This window comes from Vulpes lagopus, chromosome 2 (genome assembly GCF_018345385.1).
Source record: "Vulpes lagopus strain Blue_001 chromosome 2, ASM1834538v1, whole genome shotgun sequence".
Taxonomy (NCBI): domain Eukaryota; kingdom Metazoa; phylum Chordata; class Mammalia; order Carnivora; family Canidae; genus Vulpes; species Vulpes lagopus.
The window spans coordinates 40,311,815-40,327,337 of NC_054825.1; the positions used below are offsets into that span (position 1 = coordinate 40,311,815).

Here is a 15,523-nt window from a genome sequence, read left to right on the forward strand (position 1 = left end):
TCCTTTTGCAGTTGCCCAGGCTAGGAATGATGGAAGACTGCATTTGGCAGTGGCAATGGAGGGACCTGAAGAGATCAGATGAGAAGTCTTTAGTAATCGATTGGGTACAGGCAAGAGAGAGAGCTTGAGATGGCATCCAGACGTCTAAGTCAGTAGTATGAGCTGGGTGAAGCCCACAGCTGGTCCATAGGGGACATTTGGGATTGAGAGTAAAATGGCTGGAGGCCACCCTATTGTGCCCAAGATCGCAAATCCGAGAAACCACCAAGGAGCCGACACCGATGCAAACACAGGAGGGTTTATTTACAAGCTCGAGCTTGGGTCCAGGTATACCCGACACAGTGGAGCAGGGACTTGGACCTCGAGGTGCGTTTCAGTTTAGTTTTAAGGACTGGTCTAGGGGACCTCCAGAAGGGGTGGAGCAGTTCCTCAAGTTGTTTACATTTTGATATGGGGCCTTCAAGGGCATCGAGCTCTGTTCTCATTCTAATAGGGGCTTCCAGCCCTTGGCTTGGGCTCTGTTTTTATTCTAATATGGGGCTTTCTAGACTTTAAGCTGTAAGCTCTTTTCTTCCTGTTAACTGAAGTAAGGTAAAGTTCAGCTCTTATTCACAGGGGCCTGGGATGGCTGTACTTGTGCTAAGGCTGAACTTAAAGTGGAATGGCCTTAATTTTCTCGGCCTCCACACCTATACCGATGTCTCATCTGATTAATGAGATCTGATTCCTGAGTGGGGCAGCTGAAACCATGGGTGTGGGGTGAGATGCCAAAAAAGCTAGGGCCAGGGATGGAGGCAATATTTGGGGTACCGGAAGGAGCTAGTTTGGGTTGGTGTTGGTTCAGGCTCCTCCAGCCCAGCCCATTGGCCATCTGGAAAAAGCAGAATGTTCTTAGCATTTCACCCTGGAGGGTGAAAGTACAGCAGCTCTTTGCCTGGAGCTCAGAAAGTCCATCTGTGGGAGATCCAGAGAAGTACAGTGCTCTGGGTGGGAACCAGCTGCATTCACCATGATCCCCAGAGGCCCAGTGTGCCTTGCACCTTCTGCTCTAGTGGCAGTCATCTCTAGGTAACGTCTTCTCGCTCATGCATCGTGAGCAGATGAGATGCAGATATGGGCCTCACTGAAGGTGAGACATCATGAGGTGAAGACCAGGGTAAGGTCCTGCCCGACCCCAGGATGGCAGGGAGGTGGAGGCCTGAGTGCCCTATACCAAGTGCTGTGGAGATACAGAAACGTAGGACATGGCAGAACAAGGAAGTCAGGATGGAAATAAGGGAGTGTTAGCAGAGGGTTGTGGCACTACCCAATGGGGAGATGAAGCTGCTCGGTGAGATCTCTCTCTCTCTCTCTGTCTAAGAGGGTGACTTATTTATATTTGGGGTCTTCAGAGTTTTCTGGAGTAGATAGACTAGTACGGAGATTTTCAAGTGTTTTTGATTCTCAGTGCTCTTAGGCCAAAAGAAATAGTTAACAGTTTTGCTTTTGAAGTAGTTGGCTCCAACAACTTAATATAAGTATTTCTGTCCTAAAAACTGAGAGCATAATATATCCCCAGAGACCAAGGCAAGCTATTCTTTCTAGGGTAAATTCCAAGGTCACTTTTGAAATGAGGTGAAAATTTGATATTTTAGGAGATGGAAATCTCTTTCAGTGAAAAGGAATGGCTAGTTGTGATTGTTTTGCAAATAATGGTACTTATTGAAGAAGTTCACTGTGTTCTATCCCTATAGGCACAGGAGTGCCTGAGCCTGTGTTTGTTCTGCACGTTCGGTGTGGATTGGTTACTTGCTGCATATCAGGCATGCAGTTCATAAATTAAGCCCATTTCCTTCTCATTCCTGGGACATTGGGGTTCCTGGAGCTCCTCCACGTACCCTTCACCCCCTCTACCGTGTGTCCTCCTGTCCCTGCGTCTAGGCGCTTGCTGGTGATGTCTAGTCCCCAGCTTTGACCTCCCTTTGCTGCCTCTATTTCCCAAACATTGGGAGTCTCCCTGCCTTTGTGACTCTTCCATCCTGCTTGATGTCCCCACAGCCCCCAAAATTGTTCTCTTTGTGCACTGATCTGGTATGGTCCCTCCCAGGACATGCAGACCCTGTAGAGTTCTAAACATGAGGATGGCCCTGGGCAGGGATGAGAGTCTAGACTAGCCCCTAAGCCTGAATTTTCTTCAGGTGTTCACGGGGTAATTTATTTCTTTTTTTAAAAAATATTTTACTTATTTATTCATGAGAGACAGAGAGACAGACAGGGAGAGAGAGAGAGAGAGAGAGAGGCAGAGGCACAGACAGAGGGAGAAGCAGGCTCCACGCCAGGAGCCTGACATGGGACTCGATCCCGGGACTCCAGGGTCATGCCCTGGGCTGAAGGTGGCGCTAAACCTCTGAGCCACCCGGGCTGCCCCACGGAGTAATTTCTAAGACAAAGCCTGAAGCTGTGTCTGTGGGGCTCCTCTCTTAAGGGTGAGTCCCAGTGCAAACCTGGGTGCCACATATTCTTGAAGATCGCTGAGCTTTGAGACAGGCCAGTTTGTGGGGACCGGCCTGGGGGTGCTATGTATAGGCCCTTCACACCAGGAAGCCTGAGTCCCCGAGGTTTGCAAGAATGATGTACCCATTCCTTTTAGGCTTCCCCTGTTAAAGGGTGGCAGCTTTAATTCCCCAGATCTCATAAAAAGTTATCCTGATGGCTTCTCAGCCCAGTCTTGCCACCGCAGGCTCAGAGGCAGACAGATACCCTGTGCCAAAATGAATCTGAATACTTTCAGATGGAGACATCTTCATTATCAGTGAAAACGCTAATAATAGAAGCAATTTGCAAAGGCTGTCTCCTGCAATTTAATCAGTGTCTCAGTCTGACCCCAAATAACATATTTTAATAAGCCAAATGGCTACTTGACTTAAGGTTATATAAATAAGCTTTAAATGTGGGGAATGAACAAAGCAAACAAAAAACTCTGTTACCCTAACAATATTTGGGAGCAAAGATGAAATTATAATTTCTTATTTGGCTACTTAACCCCAAAATGTTAGAGGGAATTTAATAATTGGATCTGAAAGTACTACCACAGGGAATGCATATTTCAAGTTTCAGGGGAAGAAATTAAATAATTTCTTTTTCTCTGGAGACATGGAGCAGATAATGAGGAGTGAGATTTACTAAACATTTAGAGCTACTGCTTAATTAAGCAAGCGCACATCATGATGTTGAAAGTGTCAACAGGTCCAGATCCTCAAAGGGAACAAATTGACAACAGGAGTGTAATTTAAACTACACTTGAAACAGTTCTTCAGTGTGCCTTCCCTCACTCCAACTGCCATGGTCTTGGAAGAATTGAAGAGATTGAAATCAAACTGAACAAACATGTATTAAGCCCCATTAAGGAGCCTGTTACCACTGTGCCTACCTTAAAGAAGGGAGGGGTGGGGAGGTCTGATCCTTACCCTTTCAGGGCTCCAGGCTTGCAGCCTGGAGGAGGAGACATGTAGATATGAATGCAGATCTGAGGGATATTATGGAGATAGCTAATAAGAAGGGAGTCTGAATGGGCCATATACCACAGTGACCCTGGCATGGGAGTAAAGGAGAGACAAGGATACATTCTCGGGGGAAATGAGGTCACCTCGAGGATGCGGGGATTCCACTGGGCCACAGGGTGAGGGGGGCTCTGACAGCTGTGGATTGTGCCAGGTCAAGAGATGAAGCAGGCTGAGCAAAGGTAAGACAAGGGAGAAGAAGAATTGCAGGTGACTGGATAAAGCTGGATCAGCGTGTTTGTGGCTGGTGAGAGCCAGAGGTGGGCATTGGTAAGAACCAAGGTTGGCACAGTGGACCTGGTCAGGGACCTTGACTTCAGGGACCTGCCAGGGTCTTCTGAAATGCACTCTTACACTTGACATGGTGCATGGTACCTAGAAGGGCTCAGTGATGATCTTTTTTTTTCTTTTTTTTTTTGGAAGAATGAACAAGTGATCAAGCTCTTTGGTAAAATGCTACTTTAATTAATGGCAACAAGGAGTGGATGGTATAGTGAGCAAATACATAGCCCTGGCCTGGAGTTGTATCTGCAGAGAGCCAGTTCCTGAGCCCTGCCCTTCAGGGTTTCCTAATGGCTCTTTGGGGACATACGCATGGCCTTTGTATTCTGTAGGGATTCCATCCCCCAAGGTGACTTTCATAATGGGAAGTCTATTTAATACAGGGTTTTTTGTTTGTTTGTTTGTTCTTTTGCTTTCCTTTGTTTTTTAGAATTTGTCTTACAGTGAATGCAAAAGAAAAGGGTGGCTTAAAATAGACAAAACTGGAGCTTTTCTGTTTCTCATCAGCTGCTCCCTGTAGGTCACTCAGAGGTCTTGCTCACATGGATGGCTTTGTCTGAGCCCCAAGAGAGATTGCCTTTGGACTGAATCTTGATGACACAAGGGGGAAGTGAAGCAATAGGAAAACTTCCGAGGGTCAGAGACAGAGAAAATCTCTGTGTGTCCCGGGGGTGCGGGGGGGGGGGGGGGGGGGGGCGGGGGGGGGTGGGGGGGGGCAGTTGCCTTCCCTGAAAACACTATAAATAAATAGTGGCGACATAGCTACCTTTTTAATGTTTTCTTCCCACCTTGGGAAACCATCTCATCATTGAATAAGAAGGGACAGTGAACTGAGTATATTCATTTTTGAATTTGGAGCAAAGTGTTGACTCCTCTTTATTTTCTTTAAGGATCTTTCCTTGTGCGCATACTTCATATCACCAACCTCTTCTGGTCTCCTTAGATTTTTCCCTCCTACTGATTTGTGCAAGATGCTGCCTAAGGAAATTGAGGTAAGGTGGTATCTGCTCTCTGGATTCCTACAGCCTCTGGGTACAAACGGGCAAGATTTCCTCCATTCCAGGGACCAGGGCTTTCAACGGCTGCCTTCTCATTTCAACTCCAGTGGATGTAAGAATTGACTTCTGTTTCAGGTCTTGGGGCCTCTTGTCTCCATTCTGTAATGAACTAAGAACTCAGAAGCCATTGGATTAATCACAACAGACCCAGAGGACATAACTCCTAGGCCAGAACATTGCAGAGAGGTCAGGCTTGAGAGCCTAATGTGTTGGTGTATTCCTGTTGCTCAGGAGGCAGGGCTTCCTGATGAAGGGAGGTGGCTAGGTAGGGTGAGTCTATCCCTGGACTCTCTTCCCATCCTTCCAGAATGTAACACTGTCATTGTCCCAGACCAAATTCCTTTTAGGAGGTCTTGACCCACCAATACCAACACTCATGCCCATTCCATTCATTTGTTTGTTCAAAGTAACTGTGGCTCACAACAGGCCAGGAAGATTCTGGGAAGTGGAGAAGACAAGTGTGGTCCCAGTGGTCACCTTCCCATCTGCTGGTGGTGGTGGATAATGGACTCAAGAGGAAGGAGTGAAGTACAGGGATGCTTTCCAAGGTAGCACATTGGGCAGGGAGGGAGGGAGGTCATGAAATAGCAGATAATCATTGGAGGAGGGTGTGTCTGACTCAAATTCTCTCCAGTTCCCAAGTTTGAATCAGTTGCTTGGGGAGACACGCCAATCGTTATAGATGCTCTGCTCTTTCGAAAGCAGTTTCCTTAAAATTGTGTTCTTTTGTCCTGAGATGTGCTATTTAAAGGGGACTGTTTGGAGTTTTTTGTAAACAACACTCATGTGACAGGCTTACTTCTTAAGTTTTGCTGTTACTTTTCTTTTCCCCAGATTAAGCAGAAAGAGGCATTGTTTGAGTTTAGAGTTCTAGACTCTGTTCTGAACTGGATGAAAGATTGAGGCCCAGGGTCTGGCTTCTTGTGACTTGAAGGTTCTCTCCCACATCTCCTTGGCCTCTGTGCTCACCTCGCAGAGTGTATGAGGCAGGGCTTCTCTAAGTGGAGTCCTTGGGACCTCGAGCCTCAGGCTTCCCTGAATGATGCACATTCCCAGGCCCTCCCCAGATTTCTCATCAGAAGCTCAGGGGAGATGCCTGGGAATGTTCATTTTAGCAAGAGTCCAAATTAATTCCATCACACATGAAAGTTTCAGAAATCTTGGTCTTTGGGCACTAAATAAAGGCAACAATCTCTGTAATTAAAATCTGTGTAATTTGGGACAATACTTTAGCCCAGCCTGATGAGTGGTGGGAGTAGAAAGGTGAAGATATGTCTCCTGAGTTCAGGCTGGTCTTTCCCATTTCCCTACAGCTTCCTCAGTCCTCTGGCTATGCCAGGGCCCCCTCTACGCTCCTCTCCATCAATACCTACATTCCAGAAGGTCTTCCATATCAGAAATGTGTGGTGCACCTTCCTTTGGATGTCACCCATGGTTGCAATTACAGCTCCTTTAATTATAGGATCTTTTGTTAAAGGAACTGGGGACATAGGGGAGCAGAAGAGAAAGAGCTTTGGAACAAAGAGAGCCTTTCCAATGCCCCTAAAAATCATCAGCCACCTGTTCTACGGATACTGGGGTCAGCACTTGAGTGCAACTCCAGAGAAGAATGTCAGTATGATCTGTGAAAGGGAGACCAGGAGGGGAATGGGAGAACCCTCAGCTGGAGGGCATTATCACAGGGTCTCCATGTTAAACTCAGGGGACACCGTCTGCCCCACACTGTGAAACATGCACTCCCCAGGGAGTTGGCAGGACATTCTGTCCAAGTTAGGAATCAAGTGTCTCAGCTTTCACTTCTCTGAGTGATGGTTTCCCCACGAGTCTCATCACAGGGGACTTGACTAAGATTCTTTCTTTCCAACCTGCTTTTTCCAGACACCAGGTGGATATGATCAGTTTGTCTGGGTGCCTCTGGGCGGCATTCTTCCAGACTGTTTGATCCTGCAGCCACTTTCAACCAGTTCTTCCCAGAGGGGCCAAGATAGGGTGGATCTCATGACTTGCCCCTCCTTAGATTCAGCTGATTCTGCTGTGTTGGGTAGAGGCTCCCAGATGGCCAGCAGCTCCATCATCTGCGCCACTGCCTCACCAGAAGGTCACACAGGCTCTGCCTGTTGGGCACCGGGGTCCCAAGAAATTACAAAGCAGTCAGTAGGTCAGTTGATGACTTAGCCTTGAGGGCTCCTTACTCGTTTTCCCTACTGTGATCCCAAACCGATTGATAAATGGGCATAGGAGTCAGACAGAGATAAAAATACCTGCTTTATTCCAGGTAAAGCTGCATTGAGAAAAGCTGTTTAGTGCTAAGGTCTAATTGGACTTCCTTTTGCTTTCCTGATTAATTACCTCCCCTCCCTGGCACCCTTCCCTGGGGCCCAGCATGGCAGTTCTGGGGCCCCATACCTCTGTGGGTGGAGGTGGCCCTTGCAGGTAGGTTAGAAGAGGAGAGTGCATGTGAGTGGCTACAGGCAGGGCTCCCCGGGCAGCAGGGTTGGCATCACTCCCAGCAGCTGGGGTAATGAGACCTTCCTGAGGGGGCATGTGCTGCCCATCCCCTCATTAGCTGTTTGCTGAGAGCCCAGTCTCAGAGCACATACTACACAGGCTGCCTTGAACAGGGGCTTGACCACATTCCTCTCACTCAGACAGGGGTAGTGTGTCAGGAGCTCCCCTGGGTCAGGACTCCTCCCCAAACCCCTTGCCTCGGGGAGTCGGAGGGTAGGTGGAGGGAGGATAAGGCAGGGTTACTGAACTAACATGCTCCCTTCTGGGGAGGGATGGAAGTGCTATTCCTCCTCCGAACCTTGGAAACCCAGCACAGAGGACGAGCATGGTTCCCCCATCATGACCGTATAAGACAACCCATTGGTTAAAAGGCTGCCTGAATGCATGTGAATTCTTAATCTTTGAGGGATTATGGTGGGAACTCCCCCAATAATACATAGCTGTTAGAAGGTAAGGATTTGCAGCTCTCCTGAGCTGATGCTTAGAAAGAACCAGCACTTTGGATATGAAAGGCTGCTTGCTGCTTTCTTCCCAGTTGAGAGTCCAGCTGGATCCCCAGGTGAGGCAGATGCAGTTGAAAGTGATAGATGTATTGAATCTTGTTTAAAAGGCCACAGCCTTCTTACGGCTAAATTGATCGGAAACCATTATAAATGCTTTATGATCAAGAAACTTGCACTTTATTTCTGAAAGTCTTTGATCAACATGAATGATCTGTGGTTGGAAAATTTGCTACTCTTTCCTTGGTGAAGCAGAATGTTTCCTTGAAGCATTCTATCCTCTTCCATATCTACCCTGCAGTGGCCTTCTCCACACAGCATTTCTAAGTTGGCTGCTATAGATTTATGTCTGCCGTGTGCAGCCATGCTGTGAAGGAGGTGCGCTGCGCTGATAAAGTTGGTGAACCCCTTCCTTGTCCACGACAAAGCCCTTCTATCCACCTGGCCCTGTCCCACACTGTGTTTCCTTACGGTGTGTGGACTCAGACCCCGGGCTTGACAATGTATCAAATTCACTTTGAGATAGCAGAAGGTTAACAGCTGCAACAAGATAGTCATGACAAAACCTTGGAAAAATTTCTGAAGCTCTGCAAGAATCCATGGAGCAGATAAAGTTGTAACAGGTATTGCTACGTCCATGAATTCCTTGCTTAGAGCCCTATTAGCTTAAAATCCCAGTTTGTTGGCTTTTTCAGTTGGTTAGGGAGACCTTGTTATCTTGTATCTCAAATAAGGCAAAGTCATTGTTATTGACCACATCAAGGGCCTGCAATTTCTGAATAGAAAAAATGAAGAAAAAATTATCCAAAGACACCTGCCTTTGTTAGAACAGTAGCAGCCCGTCTGAGCTGTAGGCATTTAGCGACAAGGACAAGGAACTCTTGTGGACCATTTGGATGGTTGAAGATTCACACAGAGAAACAAAGGGCTGACAGCAAAGGAGGGCCATGCTGGAATTAGGTGCAGGAATTAGAGCAGTGACTAAAATAGACAGTTTTCTTATGGAGCTAACAACATGGATACAAATGGCTCACTCAGTGTCAGGCACTGTTCTAAGCATGTCACATATCTTAACCCATGACTCTCACACCTCCCTTAAGAGAAGACACTTATCATCCCTATTAGTGAAACTAACGCACCAGGAAATCAAGCAATTTGCCCAAGGTTACACAACAAGTAAATGGCAACTTATTTTTTCAACCCAGTGTGTGTCAGTGCATCTCAAACTTTACAGTTTGCGTGATTGATCCAGGATATCTGGTTTATTTATTTTATTTTATTATTATTTTTAAAGATTTTATTTATTCATCAGAGACAGAGAGAGAGAGGCAGAGACACAGGCAGAGAGAGAGAAGTAGGCTTCCTGCAGGGAATCCGATGTGGGACTTGATCCCAGAAGCCCAGGATCACGCCCTGAGCTGAAGGCAGACGCTCAACCACTGAGCCACCCAGGCGTCCCAGGGTATCTGGTTTAAATGCAGAGTCTGATCCAGTAGATCTGGCTTGGGGACCCTGTGGTTCTGCATTTATTTTTTTTTTAATTTTTATTTATGATAGTCTCTAGAGATAGAGAGGCAGAGACACAGGCAGAGGGAGAAGTAGGCTCCATGCACCGGGAGCCCGACGTGGGATTTCATCCTGGGTCTCCAGGATCGCGCCCTGGGCCAAAGGCAGGCGCCAAACCGCTGCGCCACCCAGAGATCCCTGCATTTCTGACAAGCCTCCAGGTGACAGTGCACTGCTGGTCTCTGGACCACATTTGGAATGGTAATGCTTTGGATTATGATGAGCATCCTCTACACCCAAGGTGGGGCTCAAACTCACAACCCTCAGATCAAAAGTTGCCAGCTCTACCACCTGAGCCTGCCAGGCACCCTGAAAAATAAAATTTTACCTACCATCTCCATGGTTTTCCATATACAATGTCTGACACTCAGTTTAAAAAAATGTAGTAAGACATAGCATGGAACAGGATTAAAAGCAAAGACAGATAACAGAAACAAATCTATGGGCGATGCAGATATGAAAGTTATCAGGCATGAGCATTAAAATAATATGATTAATATGTTTGCAAAATTAGGTGACAAGCTAGAGAAATTCATCTGGGAGTTGGGATATATAAACATGAATAAATTAATTAAAAATAAAAAAGAATTAATAGATGGGTTATCAGATGGAAAGACTGGTGATCTGCAAGATGGGTCAATAGGAAATACCCACTACAAGGCCTAGAGAAGTAAAAAGACAGAAAATTTAGACCAAAATTCATGATAATATAATACAAAAATTTTGCGGGGGTTGGGGTGGGGGGACAGTAAATAGAGTTAAAGTTTCAGACAATCTCTCCCATATGCCTTGTCCCGCATACTGATTCAATCCCCATTCCAACCTCCTTTGTCTTTCTGTCAAGGTCAGAGATTCTCTTCTTGAGAACTCCCCAATGTGGTAGTCACAGACCACATTTTTAAATAAAATTAAAAATTCAGTTCTTCAGGCCCACGTGGACTAGCCACATTTCACATTCTCAAGTAGCCAGAGGTGGCCAGTGGCTACTACCTGTATAGAACAGACGTAGAACGCTGCCTTCATCCTGGAGAGTTCCATCCGACAGTAATCTCGTTCCTGACATTTTGCTTTTTTTGGTCAGCTGAACTTTTATATTTTTACTCATGGTTAAATTACCCTCATGCACAGAACCTTTCTCTGGTTCCAACCTCTTTAGTGTAATGTCCAAGGTTTTACACTGTAGAGCTCAGTTCTGTTTCCCTGACTCTTGAAAACAGGCACAGTAAATTCACTAATCAACTACAGATTAAAAGTGGACAAAATAGTCTATCAGATGCTTACTGCTTGTGTGACCATCTGGCATGGATGGATGCTCAGAGTGCAGGCCCTAATCCATTAGATGACTTCAGGCTCCTCTATCTAGGGGTGCCCAGGCTGGTGTACTCTACTTAGAAAGATGTCCACTAAAATGGTAAAATAAATATTTTGATGCTTGGGATTCCCACTGGGGAGCTCTTTATTTTGCAAGTATGTGGGGCAAGTGGGACTTCTACTGTACCACATCCCAGCTTTGCCATTTATTGCCTTTTAGACAAAGACAACCTGCTTTCCCCTCATTGGTGCCTCAAATGTTGCATGTCAGGCATCGTACCTCTCCCTAATATGTGAGTTGTGATAATGAAATGTGGTTTCCAATTGGGAAAATTGCTTTATGAATGTAAGTGCTGTATATACCATATGACATGATTTTGGATTACATGTGGGCCGAGTCCATAAACTACTATACTTCATGCTATATGCTGTTTCTTTTTTGTCTTACAGTGATTTCCCTGAAAGCTTCTGAAGATTCATCCTTTGAGAAAAAGAAAGAGACCTGGGCACTTTTTGAAGGTAGAAACTTTTTGCAAGTTTCTTTCTTCTAGGATGACTTTTGCTTTTAGATAATAGGAAAGGCATAGAAAGGGAAGGAAGTGTGAAGAACTCAGAGGGGTCACCACTTGGGGCACACCACATTGAATACAACCTGAGGAAATAGTGAAAGCTAAGGACTTTCTGTTATTTGTTACAAGTAAGGAGACAGGGAGCTAGCTCTCAAAGCACCGTCTCCCCAGGGGGTTGGTGCAGAAGCTTTTGTTCAGTGTGCTAGGGAGCTTGCAGAGGTACAACTGCGCATGCCTAGCATGTCAGTGTGCTAGTGCATACACCACATGATCAAAAGAAAGCAGAAAACTCTGCCTATAGGAAGTGATGTTATTAGTATAATGAGCTAAAGGTAACTTCAGGGCAGCTCAGGGGGGCTTCTGCACAGATCCTCAGCTCCAGGCTGGCTCAGCCTAGTTCCCATGGGACTGTTAGGAGAGATACACCTAGCAAGGGGCTCTCAGGTGGAACACTTAGCTGGACATCTTCTTGGCTGGAACCGTTGGTTCTGTGAAACAGAACACATTCCTTCCATGCCTTTGTCCTTTCCCATCCTCCCTTCTGCTGATAGCTTCCATCCACCTTATTTGAGTAACTCCCTATTGCATTTTAGCTAACCAGAGGACCCTGACTTCTTAGTTGTGTTATGACATCAACTTGTTTTCTTATCCTAAACTTACTCAAGAGTGGGGTGGGAGGGGTGCCTGGGTGGCTCAGTTGGTTGAGTGTCTGACTCTTGATTTTGCCTCAGGTCATGATCTCGGGGTCATGAGATTGAGCCCTGCATGGGGCTCTGTGCTTAGCAGGGAGTCTGCTTGTCCTCTCCCTTCCCCTCTTGCCCCTCACTGCTTGTGTGTTCTCTCTTTCCCTCTCTCTCTCTCTCAAATAAGTAAATAAAACCTTTTAAAAATACAAAAAAAACTATAAAAAGAAAAAGTAAGTAGAATCCCTGGTACTATCAGCCCATGGGTTTTGAAAGAGTAGAGGCAAAAGCTCCATTCTGTATAATTTGGGGTGTTTTTGTTTTGTTCTAGAATTCCTACTCCTAAGTGATTTTAGGGAGGGGTCTTCAAGTCATATAAAGAGGAAATGTGTGCCTACTGTGACAGACTTTATCTCAGGTTTCTTATGGAGTTTAGGATTCCAGAAGTAGTTTGTGAAACTTAAGCAAGTGATTCTCAACCCATGTTAGAATCCCCTGGGAATCTTTAAAAATACTGATTGCTGGGCCACATCTTTGAACATTCTGATTGAGCTGAAATTTGTTAAAAGCCCTCCAAGTGGGCACCTGGGTGGCTCAGTGATTGAGCGTCTACCTTTGGCTCAGGTTGTGACCTTGGGGTCCTGGGATCGAGGCCCACATCGGGCTCCCTGCATGGAGCCTGCTTCTCTCTCTTCCTGTGTCTCTGCCTCTCTCTGTGTGTCTCTCATGAATAAATAAATAAAATCTTAAAAAGAAAAGGTACAAAAAACCCTCCAGGTGATCCCGCAGCAGCCCTGTGACTGGCCCAGATCAGTAGTTGCAGCGGTAGCCGCAGCATTACCTGGGGGCCTGATACAAATGCACACTGTTGGGCCCTCCCCTCACTAACAGGATCAGAAACTTGAGGGGCGGTGCCCCCACAGTCTGGGTTTTCACAAGACCTCTGGAGGTGGGGGGATTCTGATGCACCTAGATTTGAGCCTCGGAGTAGTGATTCTCAGCAGCAGGTCGTTTTGCCCCTCCAGGATAGTTGCCAATGTCTGGATACCTTTTTGGTTGCCACTAGCATTTTGACTGACTAGCATTTTGATGCTACTGGCATTTCCTGGGTAGAGGCCAGGGGTGCTGCTATATGTCCTAACAATACACAGATCAGCTCTCCACAACCAGGAATTAATTGTCAGTCCCAAAATGTCAGGAGTGCTGAGGTTGAGAAATCTTGCCTTACAGAGAGAGAGGAAAGTTCAAAGGAATTATTATCACAAAGTAGGTGAGGATTATGATCATAAACAATGAAAGAATGTTACTTTGTGACTTCTTAGGCAGAGCCTTTGGTCAGTGAAAAACTGATGAATGTCAAAAAGTGATCAGGAAATCATGAAGGATTGCATTTAGTGAAGGCATGGCATCTATGGATAGTGAATCACCTTGCCAAAGGGATCTAGGGACATGTGTGTGCTCTGGGGGCTTCCTCCCACCTTCAGTTAACTAACAGGTATGTGGAAGGAGATCTTGCCCCATGGGGGTGGGTGGCACTTGGATCCAAACCCACCTCTTCCAACAGCCAGTGAAATGCAGGGGATGGAGGCAATTTCTCTCTCAGAAAAATGTTATCATAATTGTGAACATTATTTGCAAACTGGAAAGTGTCACCCAGACCGGCCATTAAGATTCATTGTTTTGCCATCAAATATTTTCTTTCTCAAATTGCACTTTACTTCAGTAGCAATTCTTTATATTCCCTGCCTTTTCTTATTCAGGCTTTGTGGCAGTCTTTATTTAATGACCCTCTCCTACCAAAATAATCCCCAGCCCCCTCCCTCAGCCTTTCATTCAGCGAATGCCTATTCCTTAGCAACGAGATGAAGGTGACTTGACTCCTCCTGGAGTGAAGCAGTGGAAACAAACAATTGATTTACCCCATGTTTCTGGGAGCTGCCCCCATGACCCAGCAGGCCCTACAATGGGATGAGGGAGAAGTCTGGAGATACCCAGGGCATTCCTAAGGCAGCTGTGACAGCAGGAGCCTTGTTAATCATCAGATGCAGAAGGATCTCTGGATTCCAGGTTTCCCCCTGAGAATCTGATTATTGCATTTAGGAAGGAGCAAAAAACTTGTATTGGGGCCCCAGGTGTTTCCCCAGTGTAAGTGGTCTGAGGACCATATTTAGAAAATATGTATGGTACAAAAAAACAAGACTTCATGTATCTAGAAAGGTCGCAGCATGTGGTCCCAACATGCCTTGCAGCATAATCAGCGTGTCTAAAACAATTGTATAATGAATAGTACTTTATAATTCACATGTATCTATAGAACATCAGGAACACTCTCGATCTCGCTCTTTTCATAGAATTCATAGCCCAACATGGGCTTACTTCTCAATACAGAGAATTGAGTCCTTTCAGAAAAGATTTGGAATTCTCACTATGTATAATGCCTCGGAGCAGCTGTTTCCAGAGTGTTCTTTTCCCTGTGATTCCGGCAGCAGGCCGATGTGTTTTGCTTTTTTAACCCAGCCAGAGTGTCAGGGAGGCTAGGGGTACAGATGAAACTCCCTGGCGCCTGATCCCAGGCCTTTTTGCCCTTTTGTTCCTGGTTGGGCGAGCTGCAGCAGGGCTTGTGGATGGATGTTCATCCTCCTGGGGCTTAGCTCAGCTGGCCACATGCCCGCAGCACAAACCCAGTATTGTCAGGCCTCTTGGTGAAATGCTGGAGTGAGTTAAAATCCCTCAGGGCTATTGCTCAGGTATTTCTCCCTGAGCAAGATGATATTACAAGCTGGATTTAAAAAAAAAAAAAAAAAAAAAAAAGAAGCACAGTTTGCTGCCCAGACCAGAGATCTTGGCATCTGCATTTTCCCTGGAAGAGTAGAGGACTAACATGGAATTTCTTGAGTCAGTGTCTGGGAGAGTTGGTTCCTTCACTGTGCTGAGGCCTGCTAGGGTCACCAGGCTTCAAAGCAGTGCTGAATATCCCAGCTGGCCTCAGGGTTGCCCGGCAACAGGTGCCACCTGCCTTTCACAGGAGGGGGCAGGTGGAGGAGGGGGGCGGCTCTCTGCCTGGCCTGCCCTGGGGTGGCTTGGTGTTCTGGGAGGGGGTAGCTGGCACAAGCACACTGTGCGCCTCGTGCTGGCCTCCTTGCCACCGAGTGTCAATCCAGCCTGCCGGCCCACCATCTGCTTCAGGGAGGCCTGGGCTGGGGACGGGTTGGGAGGGGGCGGGGGACATTTTCTGCATGGCAGCTTGCAGTTGAGCCTAAAAATGACATTGGTGTTTTTGGCAGTCTGATGGCAGAAGACAACACTGCAAATGAATCTGAGGAACGGAACCAGATTTTTAGAATTATTTTGAGTGTCCAAGTATATGTGGTGCTTTAAAAGCTAAACCCCAGATTTGGGTAAATGCAGATGTTTTGTTAAATTTAGATCTGAAGGCATGGGTTCAGCCTCCAGACAAGCATCGTTTGGCCAGGTCTGAGTTTTGAAACCTTTGAGCCAACATTTATA

The 15,523-nt window shown here is 46.3% G+C and overlaps 1 protein-coding gene across 1 annotated transcript in view; it reads left to right on the plus strand.

The window, feature by feature from the left end:
* The window catches only part of VSTM4 (V-set and transmembrane domain containing 4), a 100,478-nt gene that overhangs the window by 18,212 nt on the left and 66,743 nt on the right, over positions 1-15,523 (plus strand). Inside the window, exon 3 of the mRNA XM_041746081.1 lies at positions 11,215-11,283. Coding sequence (XP_041602015.1) covers positions 11,215-11,283 — 69 coding nt within the window. The remainder of the gene's footprint in view (positions 1-11,214; positions 11,284-15,523) is intronic.